The sequence below is a fragment of the Lutra lutra genome, chromosome 8 (assembly GCF_902655055.1).
Source record: "Lutra lutra chromosome 8, mLutLut1.2, whole genome shotgun sequence".
Classification (NCBI taxonomy): domain Eukaryota; kingdom Metazoa; phylum Chordata; class Mammalia; order Carnivora; family Mustelidae; genus Lutra; species Lutra lutra.
Window position 1 is genome coordinate 86,683,915 of NC_062285.1, and position 23,289 is coordinate 86,707,203.

General features: G+C 40.2%; 2 protein-coding genes across 2 annotated transcripts in view; one reads left to right on the forward strand and one right to left on the reverse strand.

Annotated features, from left to right (window-relative positions):
• Positions 1–510: 510 nt before the first annotated feature.
• Positions 511–1,179, reverse strand: LOC125107734 (histone H2A.J). Its single transcript, XM_047743107.1, has one exon. The coding sequence runs from the start codon at positions 1,070–1,072 to the stop codon at positions 683–685; it is 390 nt and encodes a 129-aa protein (XP_047599063.1). The 5' UTR covers positions 1,073–1,179; the 3' UTR covers positions 511–682.
• A 3,228-nt stretch (positions 1,180–4,407) lies between these two features.
• LOC125107735 (histone H4) overlaps positions 4,408–23,289 on the forward strand; it is a 74,548-nt gene continuing 55,666 nt past the window's right edge. The window contains exons 1-2 of the mRNA XM_047743108.1: positions 4,408–6,079; positions 11,619–11,760. Coding sequence (XP_047599064.1) covers positions 4,435–4,746 — 312 coding nt within the window. The 5' untranslated portion in view covers positions 4,408–4,434 and the 3' untranslated portion in view covers positions 4,747–6,079; positions 11,619–11,760. The remainder of the gene's footprint in view (positions 6,080–11,618; positions 11,761–23,289) is intronic.

The window sequence follows — 23,289 nt, forward strand, 5'->3', positions numbered from 1 at the left end:
TGTATACAAAAATATCTGATATCCAAAACTTGAAAACACAACGGCTATTGGGCTAAGAAAAATATGTTGGCCCTGTGTCATCAGAAGCACTCTTCCAAGACGGAAAGTTACTCCACCTTCAAAAAGTACGGCCAGAGAGCCAACTTCCTGCGTGACACCAGCTGGCCCCCACCACTTCTGCACAACTGGGTCCTCCTGAACTGCCCAGACAAGACAGGAGAGTGAAGGCCCTGGGAATGACATAAAAATAATCCCCCTGACGCCCCTGCACCCTATTCTGCCTCTCTTTTGCATTAAGGCAAGCAGGGAGAGATCCCAACTCTGCCCACCTCCAGCCAGTGGGTTCCTCGTGGTCTCCCTCGCCCCACCCACAAAACACCTCGAGGGTGCTGACCAAAGTAGTCCACAAAGCGGCAGAAACCAACCCCCCAGTACCTGCTCCAGAGGTCTCCTGGCTGCCCCCCGGGTCATCCGGAAGGTCCCCGAGACTACATAGCTCTCTCGACCACATGATTTTCACCGACTTTATTGGCCCCGGACTCGGCGGGCCCCTCGCCACCCACCTCCCCACTAGATCGCGGCAGACTCCCATGACATCGAGTATATTGAAAAATACTGCGGGGTGGCTATGGAAAGAGCCTTTGCTGGGGAAGCCAGCTCCCCTGTGGCGGTGGCATCAGGGTCACTTGCTCTTCGCCTTCTGACTCTCCGTCTTCTTGGGCAACAGCACGGCCTGGATGTTGGGCAGGACACCGCCCTGAGCAATGGTGACTTTCCCCAGCAGCTTGTTGAGCTCCTCGTCGTTGCGGATGGCGAGCTGCAGGTGGCGCGGGATTATCCTGGTCTTCTTGTTGTCACGAGCGGCATTGCCAGCCAACTCCAGGATCTCGGCGGTCAGGTACTCCAACACCGCCGCCAGGTACACGGGCGCCCCAGCGCCCACTCGCTCCGCGTAGTTACCTTTGCGCAGCAGTCTGTGAACTCGGCCCACCGGGAACTGCAGGCCCGCGCGGGAGGATCGAGACTTGGCCTTGGCCCGCACTTTGCCGCCCTGCTTTCCGCGACCAGACATGGTTACCTCTCGCCTGAAACTCCTGCGAGAGGAAAAACACAGCAACCGGGTCCGAATAAGTGAATGTAATGTACCAACACCGGAACTGCCTCTATCACTTTGCTGACACTAGGCAGCGCCTTCCCATTGGGCGCAGCGACATATTCGTGACCAATAACAGGCAGGCTCCGCTTCCAACCAGCGCTCCGGCAGAGGGCCCGCCTTCTCCAGTTCTGTCCAGTCAAAAGAGCAAACTCCTAGCCCTCATTTACATAGCCTCTCGTATGAATACCCAGGACCGACCGCTCCGCATTTGGGGCTTCGGTTGAATTGATTGGCTCCTGATATTTCAACGTTCAAGTTCGCTCCTAGGAAAAGACCGTCTTAAGAATTAAGGAACCACGGTTAGAAACAGAAAAATCCGGGAGAGCTACCCGGTACAAGTACAAAGCACTCAAGCAAGAAATGCCTCAAGCAATTGATCATCCAAGATGATCCCTATGGTGCTGTGTCCCCCAGGTGGGTTTTCTCACATTATATAGCATCCTAGCCAGCTTGTCTGACTGCAGACACACATATCCCTCTGCCTGCCGTTTCTTTAAACAAGCGTCTTGTCTCCTGCAAACCCAGATGCGTCTGCTCTTACTCAGCAGTGTGGGAAGCTGGCTCCAAAAGATGCCTGGGCCTGATCTGGCTGTCTGAACTTTCTTAACCAGCCCAGATGACAAGGGACCCCTGACGCAGTTCCGCCGCTCACTGGTTGCCAATCTTCGCTTCCAGCGGCTGTGAAACCAGAGTGCTACACTAGACGTGAATGCTGTCTTCACAGACTGCGGAACAAAGTCGCTTAGCCAAAACTTAACATCTATTGTCTTTTGAGATTATGAGCCTGAAAAGAGTCTCTGGATTCCAGGGAGAGGCTGCAGTGAGGCACAAAGTTTTGGCCTTGGCTTCCTCCTTATTGATCACCGCGCTGCTGATCATGTTCTCCACTGAGACTTGGGAGCCCAGAGGTATACAAGGTCGCATAAGACATTGTGACATTGTGGTGGCATTTAGCTGTCCCTTTTTCTAGCCCTCTACTGCCCATGCGACGCTCAGAGGTCATGAAAAGACTAGAGGAAGAACGGTAGTAACCGTCCTTACCCAAATTGCAGAGCCATAGCATTTGGAACAAAATAAGTTCCTTCTTAAATTAGAAATTATTTTTTACTAATTCACTGATGTAATTTCACTTACCTCAACATTTCCCATAATTATACAATTACACTGCTATGTATCGTAAGCACATTAAAATAAGCGACATTTTATGTCGATTATAGTATTCGTTTAAAAGTAAAATTTACCCTCCCACCATCCTAATAAAGATTTGATTTGAGTGAAATCACATTTTCAGAGACATCCGCACATGTTCTTATTGCCTAGAACACTGATTAATCTATATACAGTAGGAACTCAATAAATGTCTTTAGAGTTGAGAAGCAGCATATTGTCATGATTAAGTCAGTCGTCCTGGAGCGGGACTGCCATGGTCCAAATCCTGGCTCTACCATTTACCAGCTGACCCTGGATAAGCTCGGTGCCTACCCCAAAGTGTTATTTTGAAGATTAAATACGTTAGTAAGCATCCAATAACTGCTAGATGAACTAGATAAATGGACATACAAGTCTCTGATGCAGTTATTAACATGTTCCTGAAATAAGTTTTGTAAATTTTGCTTAAATTTTTGCTCATATCAAAGGAAATTTTTAACAATTATTGTTACTATTTTGGACACTTTTTCCTTTTATTCTTGTAAGCAAAAAGGTTTTCTAACTTGAAAATTTTGTTTTAACCTTGATTTTTTAGTCTTAACATATATAATCAACCAATTTACCATTGTAAGAATCCTGATCTCTTCCAGATCTGATAGACTTCTCTTCTTCCCTGTGAGTCAAAAATAAAAATCATGTAGTACAATATGACTATTCAGGATTTTTGCAGCCATACAAACAGTATTCTAAGGGCTTTTTTTTTTTTAGTTACTTTTTATAGAGAGAGAGAATGCACGTGGGTGTGCGAGTGGAGGAGAAGGGGAGTTTAGAGGGACAAGCAGATTGGGGGTGGGGGGCATGCTGGGTCTCAATCTCAGTACCCTGAGATCATGACCTAGCTGAAAACAAGAGTGGGAGGCTTAACTGACTGAGAGACCCAGGCACCCTTCTGAGGGCACTTTTAATTTATCTTTAACAATAAAAAGTACTTTCTGTGTTATGCAAATGGGTAAGAATGGGTAAATTATAAGCATTTAGACACAGACAAATATTTACTATAAAGCTTTTCCTGGAAAGGCTTATCTTTGAAGATTCGGGACAGGGAGCACAATTTACTAAAATAAGAATTTTGAATCATCCTCTAAATACTGTTACTTTTTATTGCAATAAACCGTTTGGGAAGAGAGACAGTCCTGCATTCTAGAGCAGTGACATTACTGAAAGTTTCATTCTTGTTCAGGGATTCTCAAGAAAGGATTGAGAGCCTCCTGATGGGCAATTTGCAGTACAAATCACCTTTTAAAGCTACCGTCGTGGCGTCTCATATTTTAAGAACTTTGAATTTCTAAGTGGGAGATGTGAGAACCTCAGGTTTGAATGCAATAAGAAGAAATTTACGATATTTCAACTTAAAAACCATAGAAATAATTATTTGGTTGAAAAGCAAAGATGCGCCGGGTTGGGAGTGCGCAGAGGAGGCCAGATAATCTACATGAGGCAAAAACCTCTGAAAAGGAAAAGTCTGGGAGACGGGAGGAAGGGGTAAGGTTAGACTTTTTGGAAGAATTTTAATTCTTTCTTTGCGAGGCGTCACGAAAGAGAAAAAAAGAGCTATTATTTAAAATGTCCTCTCCCCCCACTAGTGACTGAAGAAGAAAAGGTGTAAAACAACTGCTTTGAAATCTAACAAGATGTAACGCATTTCTGGTTACTATTTATTTTCCTATTAGTCTAGGAATGGTATTGTTAAAGGAAGCATTCCTTTTGAAAAATAAACAATTAAAATTCGCGCGCGTGATATGGGGGTGAGGGGAGATGGGAAGGAGGGAGGGGATTTGTACTGAGCACTGAGAAAAGGCAGTATAAATCCCATTGACTCTTTCCTCAATTTTATGGCGAAAATAAAAAGTATTTCCAAGAAAGCAAACAACAAAAATCCTTCTTGCTCTGATTAAGGCTCCTTCACTCACCATTGGAGGAAAGACAAAAGCCTCCTGAGGCCTAGAGCTCCGCCCATTTTCTTGAGGTTTTCAAACAGGTCCGCTAACAGGACATATAAGCTCTGGTCTCCACGCCTACGGTCAGTAGCTCCTTGTTCTGACGTTTGGATCTTGTCCTGTATTAAGAAGATGTCTGGTCGCGGGAAAGGTGGCAAAGGGCTGGGAAAGGGAGGCGCCAAGCGACACCGGAAAGTCCTCCGGGATAACATCCAGGGCATCACGAAGCCCGCCATCCGCCGGCTCGCCCGCCGAGGTGGTGTCAAGCGCATTTCTGGGCTCATCTATGAGGAGACCCGGGGAGTCCTGAAAGTCTTTCTGGAGAACGTGATCCGCGATGCGGTGACTTACACCGAGCACGCCAAGCGCAAGACGGTCACCGCCATGGACGTGGTGTACGCGCTGAAACGTCAGGGCCGCACCTTGTACGGCTTCGGCGGCTGAGCAGTTTCTGCGGCTTTTTTTCGAACTCATAAAGGCCCTTTTAAGGGCCCCCAGAACGTCAAGAAAAGAGCCAACACTTTATATACCGTGTGAATGGGACCTGGGTGCGGATAAAGGGGTCCGAGGAAGCCCTGCCCTGGCGGGTGGCTCCGGTCTGCGGGTGGCGGGCTTGGGGCATAGAAACTGGGCTTTCGTCTTGATTTCGAGTTCCTTGTGCTGTAAGAGATGTGTGTAAGAGCGAACGGCTTCTAAGCAACCCGGCCCTCTGTCCCCGAGCCTATATGGAGAAGCTTCTATGCAAATTAGGGCTGGCTGGTACTGCCTCCGATTGGCTCGGAGGGCCGCGCGTCAGAGGGGGCGGCTCCCCACGGTAGACCGGTCCCCGGAGAACGCGGGAGTGGGATGGCGCGAAAGCGCTAGGTGCTGTCCTAGTGGCGCCCCGGAGTGCCGCAGAGTGTGAATATTTTATTTCTTTGCTGACGTCTGAGTAGGAGGGGACCAAGTCCCGACGCCTATTGGAGGCGGCAGAGCGCGGGCGATTTCGAAGGCGGGGCCTAGCTCGCGGCCGCGGCTCTACTGGGTATGAGCAGCACCTGGCGGGTGGGCGTCCCGGCCCGAGTACCTGGCAGGGGTGCTCGAGCTTTAGCTGACTACGGAGGTACCTGCAGAGCGGCCAGGCGCGCGGGGCAGCATCCTGCTGCTGCTCAGGAGTCAGTGTCGTGTGACCCGGTAGCAGCCGGGAGATAAGCCCTGGTTTAGGAGTAAAGGCCCTTTTCTGAGCTGCCGGTGCGGCTGGAGGAGGGAGATGAGTGGAGGGCCGCGTTCTAATAAATTCCGCGCAAATGGCGTGGGGCAGAAAGCTGTGTGGTCGCGGGTCTTCCTGCTCCGTGATTCAGCGCGGCGGCCTGGCACCCGGAGCCAGGCACGGCCAAGTTTGAGGGCGCTTTGCCCAGGTGGCGGGACACAGGGGGACCCGGCGCGGTGCGGACCTGCAGGGGCCTCCCGTGGGGCGCCGCGGGAACCGAGCTTGAGACCCGAGTTTGAAACATTTCTAGTGTTCCTTAGCGGAGGCTGGCATTATACCGTTTATCGGGAGTCAGGCGCTTTGGCACTTTGTGTTCCGTTACTGCGTTTGATTCTCCGGCAAATTTATGAAGTATTGTTATTACTGTTTTACAGATGAGGAAACTGATAATGGGGGGTCGGGGGTGTACGAACTGGAGGCAGGATTTGATCCCAACCCTGTTGGATCCCTCACCCTTTGACCTTAACCCGTTTATGACTCTGCTTCTGCCATAGAGGCCTCTTGGCCCTACTTTCTGATATTTTAGTTGTAAGTACTTCTCTCTAGTCCATAAAGACTAAAGTGTGTTGGTGATTCCGGTATTAATTAAATTTTTAGGGCACTGAGTCCCAGAAGCTCTACTTTCTTTAATCGAAGTGCAAAAAGTTACTTAAGAGAGCAAAATCTGGCACACCTTTGTGCCTCTCTATTTGTTGAGAGTGAATTTGAATAGATGGATAATGTACCTATCAAATCTCCAATCTAATATGAATCAAATTATTGAGGGGATTTCTGGGTGGCTCAGTGGGTTAAGTGTCTGCCTTTGGCTCAGGTCATGATCTGGGGGTCTTGGGACTGAGCACCCCATCCAGCTCCCCGCTCAGCTGGGAGTTTCTCCCTCTCCCTTTGCCCCTCCTCCCCTCTTGTGCTTTCTTTCTCTCTCAAATAAATAAATTAAATCCTTTTAAAATTTTAAGGATGAAGATTAGGACCCCAGTGGAGCATGGAAATAAGTATTTATATGGCAGTTCAATATATCTATTCCTTAAGTATTTATCTTACAAGGAATTGGTTGTTTTATTTATTTATTTAGCTTGTATTTTTGGTGACGGCCTCAATTCTTCCTAGCTGCATAATACAATTTATATCCGCCCTTATAACATAGCTATTTTTGTTCATGTTTTATGCTGCTTATAAATTGTAACCAAATTATTTGAGCACAGGAAATCTTTATATTTGTCTGTTTAAGTCCCATGGTAGTAGTATCCAGTCCTAAAGTAATCATGTTTTCCAAACCTAAACTGGGTCACATGATTGAGAACACAATAATGTATCTGAAATTGGAACTGAGATTGACTGATTGACTAATAAAATGCCTTACTACAAATGTTTGTTAAAGAATTTAAATCTTTGTAATGGCTCTCTCAACAGTGTGAATGGAGCGCTTTTGAAATTAGCAAAGTCATCTCTTCTGATTTTTGAACATTTAATGCCTCATTTGTTCCAACTATGTTAACTCTTGAAGATTCTGAGATAAATAAGCATAGTCCCTGCTATGGAGAAGCTTCTGTTTTCCAAGTAGAGAGGGAGGAGAACATCATCTGGGTTGTTGTACACATGTGGTTTATTCTAATGGAGGCCTATGATTTAAGTGCTATTGGTGTACAGAACAGATTTTTGTCAGATTTGGGCTATCTTCAAAGATCAGATGGTAGTTGTTCTTAGCTGAATTTCCATCGGAGAAGGGGAAGTCACACCAAGTTTAGAGAACAAACACTGTGAACAGATGCCACAGTAGTTTCCAGGCATGCTGTACTGGGGACCTCCTAATGTTGGATGTTTAATTTGTCCTGTGGTCCCAGAATAGTGCAATGGACTGGGTCAACAGTTGGATAAAAACTGAAACCAAGTCCAAACCAATACAAAAGTGGACAAGAGACAGGGGAGCAACATGGCCAATAAGTACAAAAAGAGATGTTCAGCTTGATTAGTCGGTCAGTCGGGGAATTGCAAACCAAGACCACAGTGAAATGTAATTGTGCACTCGCTAGATCGGAAAAAACAAAGTGACAATAGCAAGTGCTGCACGAAATCTCTTAAATTGCTAGTAAGAATACACATTCAACTATTTTTGAAACAAAAAGGTTGTCATTATCTTGTAAACTTAAAGATAGATGCACATAGATGCTGACCCAGCAGTTCCACTTCTGGGTGTTTACCTAAGGGAGATTATTGCATATATGAGGACCCATGTTTGCTAAGGTTTACCTTAGAACTGTTCAGAGTAGCTGGGCACTTGGGTGGCTCAGATGGTTAAGCATCTGCCTTCAGCTTAGGTCATGATCTCCAGGTCCTGGGATTGAACCCACATCAGGCTCCCAGCTCAGCGGGGAGTCTGCTTCTCCCTCTCCACTCTACGCCCCACCCCCCGCTCATTCTCTCTGTCTGTCTCTCTCTCACAATGAATAAATGAAGTCTTTAAAAAAAAAAAAACTGTTCAAAGTAGCAAAAACAAAGAAGCCAAATGCATGTTGACAAGAAAGTGGATGAGTTATATGATGGTGAAATCGGATTTGGCAATCAATGAACTGATAAACACAATATAAACTTAGGGTGGTCTACATCCAGTGTTTGGTTCTTCTGCTGACACACATGAAAACTTAAGCCTTCATTTGGCGAATTTTTATTCTGAACTAATACATGCTTGATTACCATCTGTGGGAGCCCTGAGGAACTAATGGAGCATGTTGCCCTCCAAAGAAAATTGACAGTTGCTTCGCCTTTGGGCCAGATGCTCTATCAACTTCTGACCCCTCGAGAGTATCTCGGCTTGATGGGAGAGTCTTAGATCCCACTTCACATCCTTATAGGAGCCCCAAGACTTATTATTTACCGTCCTAAATTTTATGCTTGCTTATCCCTTGCTTTCAGTTGTAATTTCTCTATTTTTTAATTTTTTGCCCTTTGAAGATTTTCCTGGGACCACTGTAATGCAACATTTGTGCTAGAAAGTTCATTCAGACTGTGTAGTTTGCCAAACTACTTGCAGTGGATTTTGCTAACAATAACATTTGATTTTATATGTCTTCCCTCACCAGTCTCTGAACTCCTTGAGAGCAGGAATCACTCAGATCTGTACCCCTTGAATAGCTCTCTGATCTAGAATTTGAATAGACACAGGCACTTATTAATGTTTTGGGAAAATTGTCTATTTGTATATTTGATAATATGATAACAAAGTAAATTGAGTTGTTTTCCAAACATTTCTATTTTCTGAAAAGATTATATACCATGACAGTTAGCTGATCCTTGAATTAGTAAACTATTTGCCTTGAAGTCCTGCCCTGAAAGTTTTGTTTTGGTTACATTTTCTGATTCTTTCACATTTTTACTTTTGTCTATTTAGACTTTTACTTTTTCTTGAGTTAGTTTTGGTAATTTGTTTTCCTATAAAGCTATATATTTTATTAAAAAATTAGAAAATTATACACATATCATATTCTAATATTAAAAACCTTGTCTACCTTTCTTATTTTGAATTTTGTGTTGTCTTCTGGTTATATTTTTCAGAAGTCTGGCATATATTAGCTTCTTCAAAGAAAAAAATTAGTCAATTTATCCTTTTAAAAACTTGGATTTTTTTGGGGTGCTTGGGTGGCTCAGTGGGTTAAGCCTCTGCCTTTGGCTCAGGTCATGATCTCAGGGTCCTGGGATCGAGCTGTGCATTGGGCTTTCTACTAAGCAGGGAGCCTGCTCCCCCCACTCTTACCCGTCTCTGCCTGTCTTTCTGCCTACTTGTGATCTCTGTCAAATAAATAAAGAAAATCTTAAAAAAAAAACAAAAAAAAAAAACAAAAAAAACACCCCATCCGAGGACTCTGGGATCATGACCTGAGTCAAAGGCAGAGGCTTAACTGACTGAGCCACCCAGGAGCCCCTGTTCAACATTGTTAATTATTAATTATATTCCAAAAATACAACCTGGATCTCTGTTTTTGTATACTCAGTGAATATTGTGCCTGATGATATTGTGTTGCCTCCTGCTATATTTTTGTTTCTGTCAATTTATCCTCATTTTAAATAATATTTATTTCATATAATTTGGTCATGTGTGATTTGGTATTTTTGGTATGACCACCATACTTTCTCTATGGGCTATACCTTCAATCAATATGAATAACTATTTTGACACCCCCCCTTTTTTGGTCCCTTACATATCAATTAAGTTGAATTTCAATTAGGTAAATTTTTATGAACATAAAATTTGTATGAACCTTACCTCAAGTGCTGTTTGGCATCTGCAGCCCTTAATACACTAATTAAAATATTTCTAATTCTTAAAAATTAAAACATTAAAATTAAAAAATAAAAAAATTAAAATTTCTAATTCTTAATACACTAATTAAAATGACTCTCCATTTTAACTATTTTGATTATTTTGGTAATATATAAAATATCTACGCCTATAATTCAGGGACAATAAAATTATAAGAACAATTTGGCTTACAACATTAGAAAAATAAACTTAAATTATTTGGTACAGAGTTTTGTTAGGCATCGCATGGCTTTATTTCTCCTACCCAAGATGAGTAATTTTTTTCAAGATCATTCTACAAAGAATCATTCAGAGGACACCTGTGTGGTTTAGTCAGTTAGGTGTCTGACTCTTGATCAGCTCAGGTCTAATCTTAGGGTCTTGAGTTCAAGTCTTGTATTGAGCTGCAGCTGGGAGTGGGGCCTGCTTAAAAAAAAATAATTAGTAAGCATTCTGCCTTTGGTTGAGTCATGATCCAGGGGTCCTGGGATCGAGTCCTGTATCAGGAGCTTCTTTTCCCCTCTGCCAGCTGATCCCCCTACTTATGCTCTCTCTCTCTCTGTCTGACAAATAAATAAATCTTTAAAAAAATCATTCAGCTAAGTGTTCATTACTTCATGGAGTCCTAGTTAACATTAGAGTTTTGGTTATATCAAACACTTGGGATGGGGCAGCTATAAAATCTGCAACCAGAGTTTCACTGATTTAATCTGGTACATAGTAAGCACTCAATAAGTAATCATTGAAGTAATGAATATTTGAAAAGGGGGTAAGGAAGGAATATTTTCATTTATTGTCAAAGATTAAGTCAATCATAGATAAAGGGAATTGAGTCGTTTTTCTTATCCTAATTAAGATTTACATCTGGAGCTATAAGGCATCCTATCTATTGTCTTGCTCAGGGACACTTGATACTTGAACAAAAAATAAGATTCTGTTAATAAGAAAGTGTATTGAGGGCGCCTGGGTGGCTTAGTCAGTTGAGCATCCGACTCGATTTCAGTTTGGGTCATGATCTCAGGGTAGTGAGATCGAGTCCCACCTCAGGCTCTGTACTGGGCATGGAGCCTGGTTAAGATTCTGTCCCTCCCTCTGCTCCTCCTCCACTCCCGATAGCATGCGCTTATGCACACACCCTAAATAGAAAGAAAGAGGGGGGAAGGAAGGGAAGAAAGGGAGGAAGGGAGGGGAGAAAAGTGGGGTGGGGGGGATTGTGGGCATGGGCCATGTGCTTTGAATTTACAGTATTCATTACCTTTTCAGTAAAATAAAGGAGAGGGGAGTGCAGAACATATATATGCAATAATTTAAGCAGCACAAAGAGTAAGTGGCCTCACAGAGAGACTAGTTAATTTAGATATAATTTATACTGATTTCGTTCCTTAAAATAAGAAAACGCAAGCTTCTTAAATGTACATGTTTGTCTTGAGCTATTCTATATGAAATTCTTCCCGGTATAACTGTTAAAGTTTGTGTTTTCCTTTAACAACCCTGCAATGTGACCTTCAACTGAAAATTATGTTAGCCTTTCATTGTTCATTTAATATACAGAATATTTATATGCAGGAGAATGAAATTGCAAAAAGATCTGTTAGATGGAAAACCATAAATCTTTGGGAGTAATTTTTCCCCATCCAGATTTCATGAAATGAAGAGAACTGAGGCAGATTTAAACTTTTGTTTTTAACACCAGATATAACTTTATCTCACAGTTTCAAAGAACTGTTATCACAGACCTTAACTTAAGTTTGCTCTGACTTTTATCTTTTGTAGGACAATGTACTTGCTCAACTACCTGGAAACTGATAACATGTACTGTTAGGTTCCAGCAACCTCGAAATCTTTGATCTGAAGGAGCTTGAACAACTCTATCATTTCAAGTTGGAACTTTTGTGGAATACCTATGAAGTTCCAGGTAACATGCTAGATGCTGGGGATACATGTATGTTCCCTATTCTCTTGGGAGTCAGAGTCCACGCAATACTGTCCATCCATCCATTCATTGAGTAAATACATACCAAGCCCTTAATCTGTGCCAGACCACATTAGGTGTTGAAGAAATAATGATACACAATGGTGAACAAAACAAATGTTGGCTGCCTTCACAGAATATAAGTCTAGTTAGTGGGAGATACAAACAAGGAAGTGAGAAAATATAATGCAGTGTGTCAAATAGTATGAAGAGGAGAAACAGTGTTATGGACCATAAAGAAAGGCACCTAACTAATGCTATCAGTGCTCTCCCTGGTTACCCTAGTTAATAGAAAATAAACTACTCTTTACAATACCATTAAACGATGGTGGAATTGACTCAATTTCAAAAGAGTAGAGTCCGCGACAACTCTCATAGAGCTCTCCCAACAGTATTCCCCTTATGGTTTCAAACGTCCACTTCTGTTTGATAAATTCATCAACAAACACAGGAAGTATTTACAACTCAACTCCCCCAGACAGCACCGCCTACTTCCTTTACAGTGTTTTCTAATAGTTTCTCAGAGGGACAATTATTATGCATTTGCCTGGGAAGATAATATTGAATGACTGGAACATGTGTCCTTCTAGAATGATGTTGACTGGAGAATGTTTGTGATGAAAGTTCTCTAAAGTTCTGATATTTTAGGCAATGTGCGTAGTATTTCAGAGTTTTGCTGTCAGCTAGTTAGTTTTTTAATGTCCTAGACCTTAAGCTCCAGTAGGACAAGGATGACCTAACTTTGTTTCCTCTTTATACTGAGCACCTAGCAGAATGTTCTGTACAAAGCAGTGTTCGATCAACTTTGTCCAATGAATACAGTCTTTGAACTGTTACCTGAAAATGCATCAGGTTTGCTCCTATCAGGTTAGGTATTCTGGCAATACAGTAAATAAAATCCTGCACTATACTTGCAAGTGGAAAAATTCACAGGTACGTATAAGAATGAATTAGCTTGGGGCGCCTGGGTGGCTCAGTGGGTTAAGCCGCTGCCTTCGGCTCAGGTCATGATCTCAGGGTCCTGGGATCGAGTCCCGCATCGGGCTCTCTGCTCAGCAGGGAGCCTGCTTCCCTCTCTCTCTCTCTCTCTGCCTGCCTCTCCGTCTACTTGTGATCTCTCTCTGTCAAATAAATAAATAAAATCTTTAAAAAAAAAAAAAAAAAAAAAAAAAAAGAATGAATTAGCTTGTATTTAATTAAAAAGGAAAGAAAGAGTTTGCTAAATATTTTTTTAAATATTTAAAGATTTAATATTTAAATCTTTAAATATTTGACTTAAATATTAAGTCAAGATGAATTTACAGAGAACTTTGAAAAATGTATTTTATTCATGACATGACCAGTTATAATTGAAATTTTATATAACATTACTATGCAATACTAAATGTGTACAAAAAGTTGAAGAGTATTGCCTTCAACAAGAATTTATATAGAATAAATTATAGAATATAGAATAAATAATTATAGAACATAATTATTTATTATAAATAATTATATATAATTATATATTATTTGTATATAATTATAATATAATTTATATATGTATATAATTTATATGTAATTACAAATGATTATAAATTTATTATAAATAATTATAGAATACAGAATAAATAAATTATAAGTATATAATAATATATAATATATATTAGGTGTATATAATATACCTATAATAAAAGCCATATGGATTTTCAGATTTCTTTATGAAAAACACTTTCTTAAAAACATGTACACTGCTTTGCCTAATAGCACCTTGGAGCCTGGATACTAATTTCCATGTGTTTGTTTGACTGTGTTCATAATATTAATTAGAATGTACTTAAATAGCACCTTATATATTTCAAAAAGCTTTCATATAGGGAACCAACTTGATGTAGTAGGAAAAACCCTGGTTGGGAAATTAGTCTTAGATGGTAATCATAGTTTTGTTGCCAAATATCAGTGTGACCTTTGATTATTTGGCTTCTCAAGGCTTTTGTCTTCTCTTATGCACGAGTAACACAGACACATGAGTGTGGAGACAAACCAGTTGTTTGTGTCTGATGTCAGTTCTGATTGGTCAATGATTTTCTCATAGCCATTTGTTAAATATTTTAAATATCACTCGATTTCTAAGGTCTCTTTTTTGACCTGGAAACCTATTATTTTTCATGCATCTTATGTTACCACCCCAGAGCTATTATTGCTATAGGTAGTATTCTACATTCATAAACATTTATTTTCAGGTCTTTTATTCATAAGCACAAATATGTATATAAGTAAGAATTTCAAAGTGGGATATAAAACTGCATAATATTGATATAGTAAAATAGTACAATCAGTCTTTCCCTTTACCAACATGTTAAGTAGTTTTTTATGGGTAGAGGTTTATGATTTTTTTTTTAAGATTTTATTTATTTGTCAGAGGGAGAGAGAGACAGACAGAGTGTATAAGCAGGGGGGATCAGCAGAGGCAGGGGAAGAAGCAAGGTCCCCACTGAGGAGGGAGACTGATGTGGTACTTGATCCCAGGACCGTGGGATCCTGACCTGAGCTGAAAGCATATGCTTAACCAACTGAGGCACCCAGGAGTCCCTGAGGTTTATGATTTTTAAAATTTTCATCTTTAAATATTGTTATGTTTTCTACAAGAATATTTTCATAATTAAATCAGTATTTTAAAAAATTTTCAGTTAGAAATGAATTTCACAAACATAATATGACCAGAAGATTTTTTTCTAAACGAATTTATTTATTTGAGAGAGAGAGCATGAGTGAGTGGGGGCAGACTCCCCACTGGGCAGGGAGCCTGACGCAGGGCTCGATTCCATGACCCCGAGATCACACCTGGGTCAAAATCAAGAGTTAGTTGCTCAACCAGCTGAGCCACCCAGGCATGCCGTGACTAGAGGATTAATGGAAAGGTCCTATAGTACATATATCCATACATATGTATGTGTGTATTACAAGTGGGAAGAATATATCCCTCACATTACTGGACTCTATTATATATGATACTATCTATAGGTTATATATACCTTACCAAAATAGCTTTGTCTATATTTCTTGCCTAGCTTACATTTCACATGTAAGGGGTAAGAATGTGAACAGACTTAGTTTCCTCAAGTAGATATGCCAGCCATCCCTTTGAAAAAAAAAAAGTCCCTGGGGGCACCTGGTAGCTTAGTCCTTAAGCATCTGCCTTCCACTCAGGTCATGATCACAGGGTCCTGGAATCAAGTCCCATGCTGGACTCCTGCTTAGCAGGAAACCTGCTTCTCCCTCTCCCACTCCCCCTGTTTGTGTTCCCTCTCTCTGTCTCTCTCTGTCAAATAAATAAATTAAATCTTAAAAAAAAAAAAAAGAAGAGTCCCCAAATTATAGGGGAAAACTCAGAAGGGAGATAAGGATTCTAAATGTAATCATTCACATTTAATTTCTGCAGGGGAATAATCTTGCTTAAATATATAATGAAGTAAAATTTTTTTTTAAAGATTTTATTTATTTATTTGACAGAGAGAGATCACAAGTAGATGGAGAGGCAGGCAAAGAGAGAGAGAGAGGGAAGCAGGCTCCCTGCTGAGCAGAGAGCCCGATGCGGGCCTCGATTCCAGGACCCTGAGATCATGACCTGAGCCAAAGGCAGCGGCTTAACCCACTGAGCCACCCAGGCGCCCAATGAAGTAAAATTTTTGCAGTGGTTTCTAAATTCAGTTGTTAGAGAAAGAAGATAATCAGGTCAAGTTTCAGGTTGTGGCCATCCCTTCTGTCAACCTTACCATCTGTGTCCATTCTCTTTTCTCCTGCTTTGGTAGCTGCAGGCAGAACATAAGCTGATTGCCTGTGCAGATGTCTGTCCAGAAGAGGAGATTAATTCCCTTCTTGCAGGTTCCCCTAAGGAAGGAGGAAGAAAGAGCTGTAAAATGCCTCTCCAGACTGACAATGCATAACAGTGATTATCCCTCTCTCCCCACTGAACCAGTGGCTTGTGGTGGTAGAGCTAAGGTGGCCTCCTTTTTAGTAAGCCTGGAATGGCAACGTCTGATCGTGATGATGGCTTTGGAATTTGAGGTACGTGATGCCTCTTTAGCCATGGCTGGGGCCCTAGTTATCGATTCTGGGACACAAAAGAAGATTCACCCAACATCTTTTGACGTCCTCATAAATACTATAATCCACAGGTAATTTCTGTTCATAATACATACAGCTTTAAATATTTTCCATTGGCTCTTCTTATCTCTATATGGTGGTATAGTTCCCATTCCAATTTTGTGTCTAGAATTTTTTGATGAACCCAGGATGCACATTTATGTCCATGTGGAGATTCTTGAAAGATCCTGGATAACTGCTCCATTTCCCACCCCCAAAATGTAACTGGTTTGTTGAATGTTCTCAATTCAGGAGATAAATGTGAAAACTTCATCCATTCTCTATCTTTTCATTTCATGATATCTTGAAAAGATTCCATTACTTCTTCATCACTCCCAGTTATTAAAAGTCAAATCTATTTAAAGCTTCAATCTCTTACTCAGTATAAAAAACTTTCCTTTCTGGGGCACCTGGGTGGCATAGTTAGTTAAGCAGCTGACGCTTGGTTTGGGCTCAGGTCATGGTCTCATGGTGGTGAGATCCAGCCCTGTGCCAGGCTCTGTGCTCAATGTGGAGTCTGCTTGAGATTCTCTCCCTCTGCCCCTCCTGCTAGTACATTTTCTCTCTCTCTGAAATAAATCATCTTTAAAAAAGAATAAAAAACAACTTTCCCTTCCCCCATGACTGGCTATGAGAAGGCTCAATAGATTTGGAGTGGGAGGGGGATGGCTTGTACTTCCACTTTTCTTTCCACTATAAAAAACCTGGAATGCATTGGGGTCCCTTTTCACCAATTGTGGGGCACAGGAAAGTTCCAGTAAGCATCATGCCACATGTATTTGCTTTGGGTAAGTTCCTTAACAAATCTTGAGTGTCATTTTCTACATCTATATAACATGGCAATAATACCTCTCAGGATTGGGATGCCTGAGTAGCTCAGACAGTTAAGCATCTGCTTCCAGCTCAGGTCATATCCCAGTGTTCTGGATCAAGTCCTGCATCAGGCTCCCTGCTCAAGGAGCCTGCTTCCCCCTCTGCCTGCCACTTCCCCTGCTTGTGCCTGTGCTTTCTCTCTCTCTGACAAATAAACAAAATATTTTTTTAAAAAACCCACAGATTTAAGGGTGCCGGGGTGGCTCAGTGGGTTAAGCCTCTGCCTTCGGCTCAGGTCATAATCTCAGGGCCCTGGGATCAAGCCCCGCATCGGGCTCTCTGCTCAGCGGGGACCCTGCTTCCCCCTCTCTCTCTGCCTGCCTCTCTGCCTACTTGTGATCTCTCTCTCAAATAAATAAATGAAAAATCTTTAAAAAAAAACCCACATATTTAAAAAAAAATACCTCTCAGGATTTAATGTCAGTTATAAGGGATGACATTGTCTGACTCTGGTTTGGGAGTTCTGACTAGCTTATGAGTGACTCAAGCACAGAGAGATTACAGTTAAGTTCCTCTTTAACATCTTTTTGATTCCTCTTTATCCCTAAGCCCCTGGAGAAATACTTACTTCTTTTTGGACCTCTTTATATTTTCAAAGCAAAATCTGTTATTCCATCTGTTCCTTAAAACACCTCATTAAGGCTTGTGTGCAAGTGTCCCTCTTGTTTCTTGTAGTTTGTCAGACTCATGTCCCTTGAATAATTGTTCAAGTTGCCACAGCCGATTGGTAAGTCACACTCTGGCTACAGCAGGCTGCTTGACTTCTGCTTCCCAAAAGACACGAATGGCACATATTTATACCAGTATTGCATGTGCTTATATATGTGTAACTGACCACTCCGTGAAATGTTGATGGGACATATTCAAATTAGGTCAGGAATGTTATTACATACTGATGTTTGATAAAAATTTTAGGAGTCAATGATAACATATAGATAGTATAATTACCTCTTATGTGGTTGAAGACAAGGCATTATACAAGTTGAAGTCCTTCTGAATTTTGAATAGCGTGTATGAATTAATTGTGAAAAAATTATAGTTAACCTTTAAGGTAACAAAATTAAAGACAGTATTAAGAGAAACTCACAGTCTTGCTACCCAGCAGAACTATTGTCATTTTTCATAGTACTTCTGTGATGATTAACTTTATGTGTCACCTTGATGGGGCCAGGAAATTTGGCCAAATGGTACTTTGGATGTTTCTGTGAGGGTGATTTTTTGTTGATGAGATTAGCATTTAAATCAGTGGACTTGCGCATAATGTGGGCAATCATTTGAAGTTCTTAATGGTAACAAAGGCTGCCCTTCCCAGAGCAAGAATGAATTCTGCCCACAGACTGGTCTTTGAACTTGAACTGAAACATCAGCTCTTCTCGCGTCTCCAGTTCGCTGGCCCACCCTGAAGATTTTGAACTTGTCAGCCTGCATAATCATGAAAGCCAGTTTCTTAAAATAAATTTTTCTTCGTGTGTGTGTGTGTGTGTGTGTGTGTGTGTGTGTATACATATACATTCTATCAGTTCTGAATCTCAGAGACTCTTGGCTAGTACAACCTAACATGTCATCATATTTACATGTGTTTTACTATATGTTAGCACACTATTTTGTATTTTTCCTTTTCTTTTCAGTTCAGATGAAAAAGCAAAATACCACTTTCAGGTAAAAAAAATGGTAGTTTTAAAACTACCATTTTTTTGGATAAGGAGACACTACATCTCTAGAGGTTCATAATCTGTGTACAAACATTTATCTCCACAGTCTTTTTCTCTTTATCCTAGTAACATATATGTGTGTATGTGTGTGTGTGTGTGTGTGTGTATAATTACTATATAATAATACTATATTATATATATATATATATATATATATATATATATATATATATAACTAGAATATATATTTTCTTTGACCTCATCTTGACCTCCCCCTAAATCTATCCTTGGATCCCCTCTTGCACTTGAATGTCAGCTGTTCCAAGGTGCATTGCCTTCACTTCTTCAATTCACACTCACTACTTACCCAAATTTAAAAATCTTCCACCCTCATACCGTACTGAAACGACTCTCAGGTTATCAAGGCCCTAATTTTAAAAATCCAATTTTGTAACTTTTTTCTTATTATAAAAGCAGTGCATATTTCATAGGGAAACAACAGAATATATAGAAAAAGCACGAGGAAACAAATTTTTAAAGACTCTCCTAAGCCCTGCCCTCAGTGGTCATCATTATCAACATTTTAGTTTATATTATATAGTATTATATGTAAAGATTATATTCACATGTAACTATATTTGTTTATATTTAGGAGAACATTCAAACATTTATAAGCAGTCAGAAAATCAGGTTGAGAGTATATGTATTATTTTAATATTTGCTTTTTAAACTTGTCATCATGCCAAAAATATTTTGAGTCATTAACTATTTTCCCACAACATGACTTTTATTAGTTGTCGTATAAACATATGATGATTTATTTAACCAATTTCTCATTGCTTGACATTTTGCTTGTTTCCTTGGGAGCTGCTATAAATAATGCCACAATAAATATTATTGCACATAAATCCAGTGAACATCTCTGATTATTTACTTGAATATATATTCCTAGAGGTAGAATTTCTAGGTGAAGGAAAATGCCCAACTTTTGAAATATGCGGCTGACCTGCCATGGAGAAATATTATACCTTTCGGAAATTCCCCCATTTAGGTAGTAGAGTGTTCATTTCTCCACTCTCTTATCAACCCTGAATAGTCATATTTTTAAAACTACCATTTTTTTTTACCTGAAAGTGGTATTTTGCTTTTTCATCTGAAAAAGGTGCAAACTATGTCTCAATAAGTATTTGTTGGATTAATTATTTTGAAACTGGAATTATTTTGAAAGGAATTATTTTAAAAAGATTGATTACTCTTTCATATCTTGATAGGTCATTTGGATTTTCTTTTTTTGTGAATTTTTGGTTTTACTATCTTTTATTTCCAATAGGAATGTTAGTGTTTTTGAAATTATTTTTTTTTAAGATTTTATTTATTATCTATTTGAAAGAGAGGCAGACGGAGATAGTGTGAGAGAGTAGGAGCAAGGAGGACAGGGAGAAGCAGGCTCCCTGCTGAGCAGGGAGCCCGAAGCAGGACTCGAAGCCAGGGTCCTGGGATCATGACCTGAGCCCAAGGCAGCCACCCAACCTACTGAGCCATCCAGGTGCCCTGAAATTGCTTTAAAGAATCATTCCATATATTAGAAATACGATCACTGGTATGTCAGTATTTTCAGCTTTATTTTCCCAACTCTCCTTTTCCTTTTTATTTTAGTTTTCAACAAAACCAAAAGTTGAACATACTTTTAGAATGATTTAGAAGTTTTCTTGATTAATGAAAGAAACATTTAAAAATTACACAGGTTTTAACTAAAAGCCTGAGACATGATATTGAGTTATGTGAACATTATAAAATAAATATTCATTAATGTTTTAAACTCAGAATTCAATAATAATATTTGCCCCTCCAGGGGCGCCTGGGTGGCTCAGTGGGTTAAGCTGCTGCCTTCGGCTCAGGTCATGATCCCAGGTCCTGGGTTCGAGCCCCGCATTGGGCTTTCTGCTCAGCGGGGAGCCTGCTTCCTCCTCTCTCTCTGCCTGCCTCTCTGCTTACTTGTGATTTCTCTCTGTCAAATAAATAAATAAAATCTTTAAAAAATAATAATAATAATATTTGCCCCTCCAGATATGTGTTTGTTTGATTTGTGTAGGTGTGGGATCTTTTGAACATTTATCTTTATTTATTTTTCTTTCAAGATTTTATTTAAATTCAAGTTAGTTACTATATATATATATATATATATATATATATATATAGTGTAGTGTTAGTTTCAGGGGTAGAATTTAATGATTCATCATTTGCCTATAACAACCAGTGCTCATTACAAGTACCCTCCTTTATGCCCATCACCCAGTTACCCCAACCTCAAACCCACCTTCCTTCCAGCAACCCTGTTTGTTCCCTTTAGTTAACAGTCTTTTATGCTTTGCCTCTCTCTCTCTGTTTCTATCTTATTTTATTTCTCCTTCCCTTCCCCTATGTTCATCTGTTTTGTTTCTTAAATTCCACACATGAGTGAAATGATATGGCATTTGTCTTTCTCTGATTTATTTCACTTAGCATAATACATTCTAGTTCTATCCACATCCTTACAAATGGCAAGATTTCATTCTTTTTGATGGTTGAGTAATATTCCATTATATATGTGTACCACATCTTCTTTATCCATTCATCATTCAATGGACGTTTGGGCTTTTTCCATAGTTTGGCTATTGTGAACATTGTCGCTATAACATTGGGGTGCATGTGCCTCTCCCAATCACTATGTTTGTATCCTTTGGATAAATACCTAGTAGTGCAATTGCTGAGTCATAGGGTAGTTCTATTTTTAACTTTTTGAGGAACCTCATACTGCTTTCCAGAGTAGCTGCACCAGGTTGCATTCCACCAAGAGTGTAAGAGGGCTCCCCTTTCTTCACCTTCTCACTAACATCTGTTGTTTCCTGACTTGTTAATTTTAGCCATTCTGACTGATGTGAGGTGGTATCTCATTGTGTTTTTGATTTGTATTTCATTGATGATGAGTGATGTTGAGAATTTTTTCATATGTCTGTTAGCCATTTGTATGTCTTTGGAGAAATGCCTGTTCATGTGTTCTGCCCATTTCTTAACTAGATTTTTAAATTTTGGGGTGTTTGATAAGCTTTTTGTTTTGTTTTGTTTTGTTTATTAACATATAATGTATTATTAGCCCCAGGGGTACAGGTCTATGACTCTCCAGGTTTACACACTTCACAGTACTCACCATAGCATATACCTTCCCCAGTGTCCATAACCCTGCCTCCCTCCCCCTACCCCTCCTACCCGCCCTGGCAACCCTCAGTTTGTTTTGTGAGATTAAGAGTCTATTATGGCTTGTCTCCCTCCCGATGCCATCTTGTTTCATTTATTCTTTTCCCACCCCCAAACCCCCCACATTACCTCTCAACTTCCTCATATCAGGGAGGTCATGTGATAATTTTCTTTCTCTGATTGACTTAATAAGTTCTTTATTGATACTAGCCCTTTATCCAATATGTCATTTGCAAATATCTTGTCCCTTTCCAGTGGTTGCCTTTTGGTTTTGTTGATTGTTTCCATTGCTGTGCAGAAGCTTTTTATCCTGATGAAGTTCCAATAGTTCATTTTTGCTTTTGTTTCCCTTGCCTCTAGAGACATGTCTAGTAAGAAGTTGCTGGGGCCAAGGTCAAAGAGGTTGTTGCCTGTGTTTGCCTCTAGAATTTTGTTGGATTCCTATCTCACATTTAGGCCTTTCATCCATTTTGAATTTATTTTTGTGTATGGAGTAAGAAGGTGGTTCAGTTTCATTCTTCTGCATGTGGCTGTCCAATTTTCCCAACACCATTTGTTGAACAGATGGGTTGGATATTCTTTCCTGCTTTGTTGAAGATTAATTGACCATACAGTTGTGGGTCCATTCCTGGGTTCTCTATTTTGTCCCATTGATCTATGTGTCTGTTTTTGTACCAGTACCATACTGTCATAATGACTATAGCTTTGTAATACAGCTTGAAGTCCAGAATTATGATGCCTCCAGCTTTGATTTCTTTTTCAACATGACTTGGCTATTTTGGGTCTTTTCTGGTTCCATACACATTTTAGAATTATTTGTTCTAGCTCTGTGAAAAGTGCTGGTGTTATTTTGATAGGGATTGCATTGACTGTGTAGATTGCTTTGGATACTATAGATGGATACTATAGATGTTTTAACAATATTTGTTCTTCTAGTCCATAAACATGAAATGGTTTTCCATTTCTTTGTGTCTTCCTCAATTTCTTAAATAAGTTTTCTGTTGATTTCAGAGTTCAGGTCTTTTACCTCTTTGGTTAGGTTTATTCCTAGGTATCTTACTGGGTTTGGTGCAATTATAAGTGGGATTGATTACTTGAATTCTCTTTCTGATGCTTCATAACTGTTGTATAGAAATGCAGCAGACTTCTGTGCATTGACTTTATGTCCTGCACCTTTCCTGAATTCCTGTATCAGTTCTACCAATTTTTTGGTGTAGTCTTTCAGATTTTCTACATAGAGTATCATGTGACCTGTAAAGAATGAATACTTAACTTCTTATTGCTGATTGGGATGCCTTTTGTTTCTTTTTGTTGTCTGATTGCTGAGGCTAGGACTTCCAGTATTATGTTTAACCACAGTGGTGAGAGTGGACCTCACTGTTTTGTTCCTGACCTTAGGGGAAAAGCTGTCAGGTTTTTCCCCATTGAGGATGATACTAGTTTGGGGTCTTTGTATATGACCTTTATGATATTGAGATATTTTCCTAATACCCCTACTTTGTTGAGGCTTTTTATAGTTGTTTTATTTATTTATTTATTTATTTATTTATTTATTTATTTGAGTGGAGGGAGGGGCAGAGGGAGAGGG

What these genes read in the sequence shown, in the direction of transcription:
- LOC125107734 (XM_047743107.1), bottom strand. Translation starts at nt 1,072, where the DNA reads ATGTCTGGTCGCGGAAAGCAGGGCGGCAAAGTGCGGGCCAAGGCCAAG.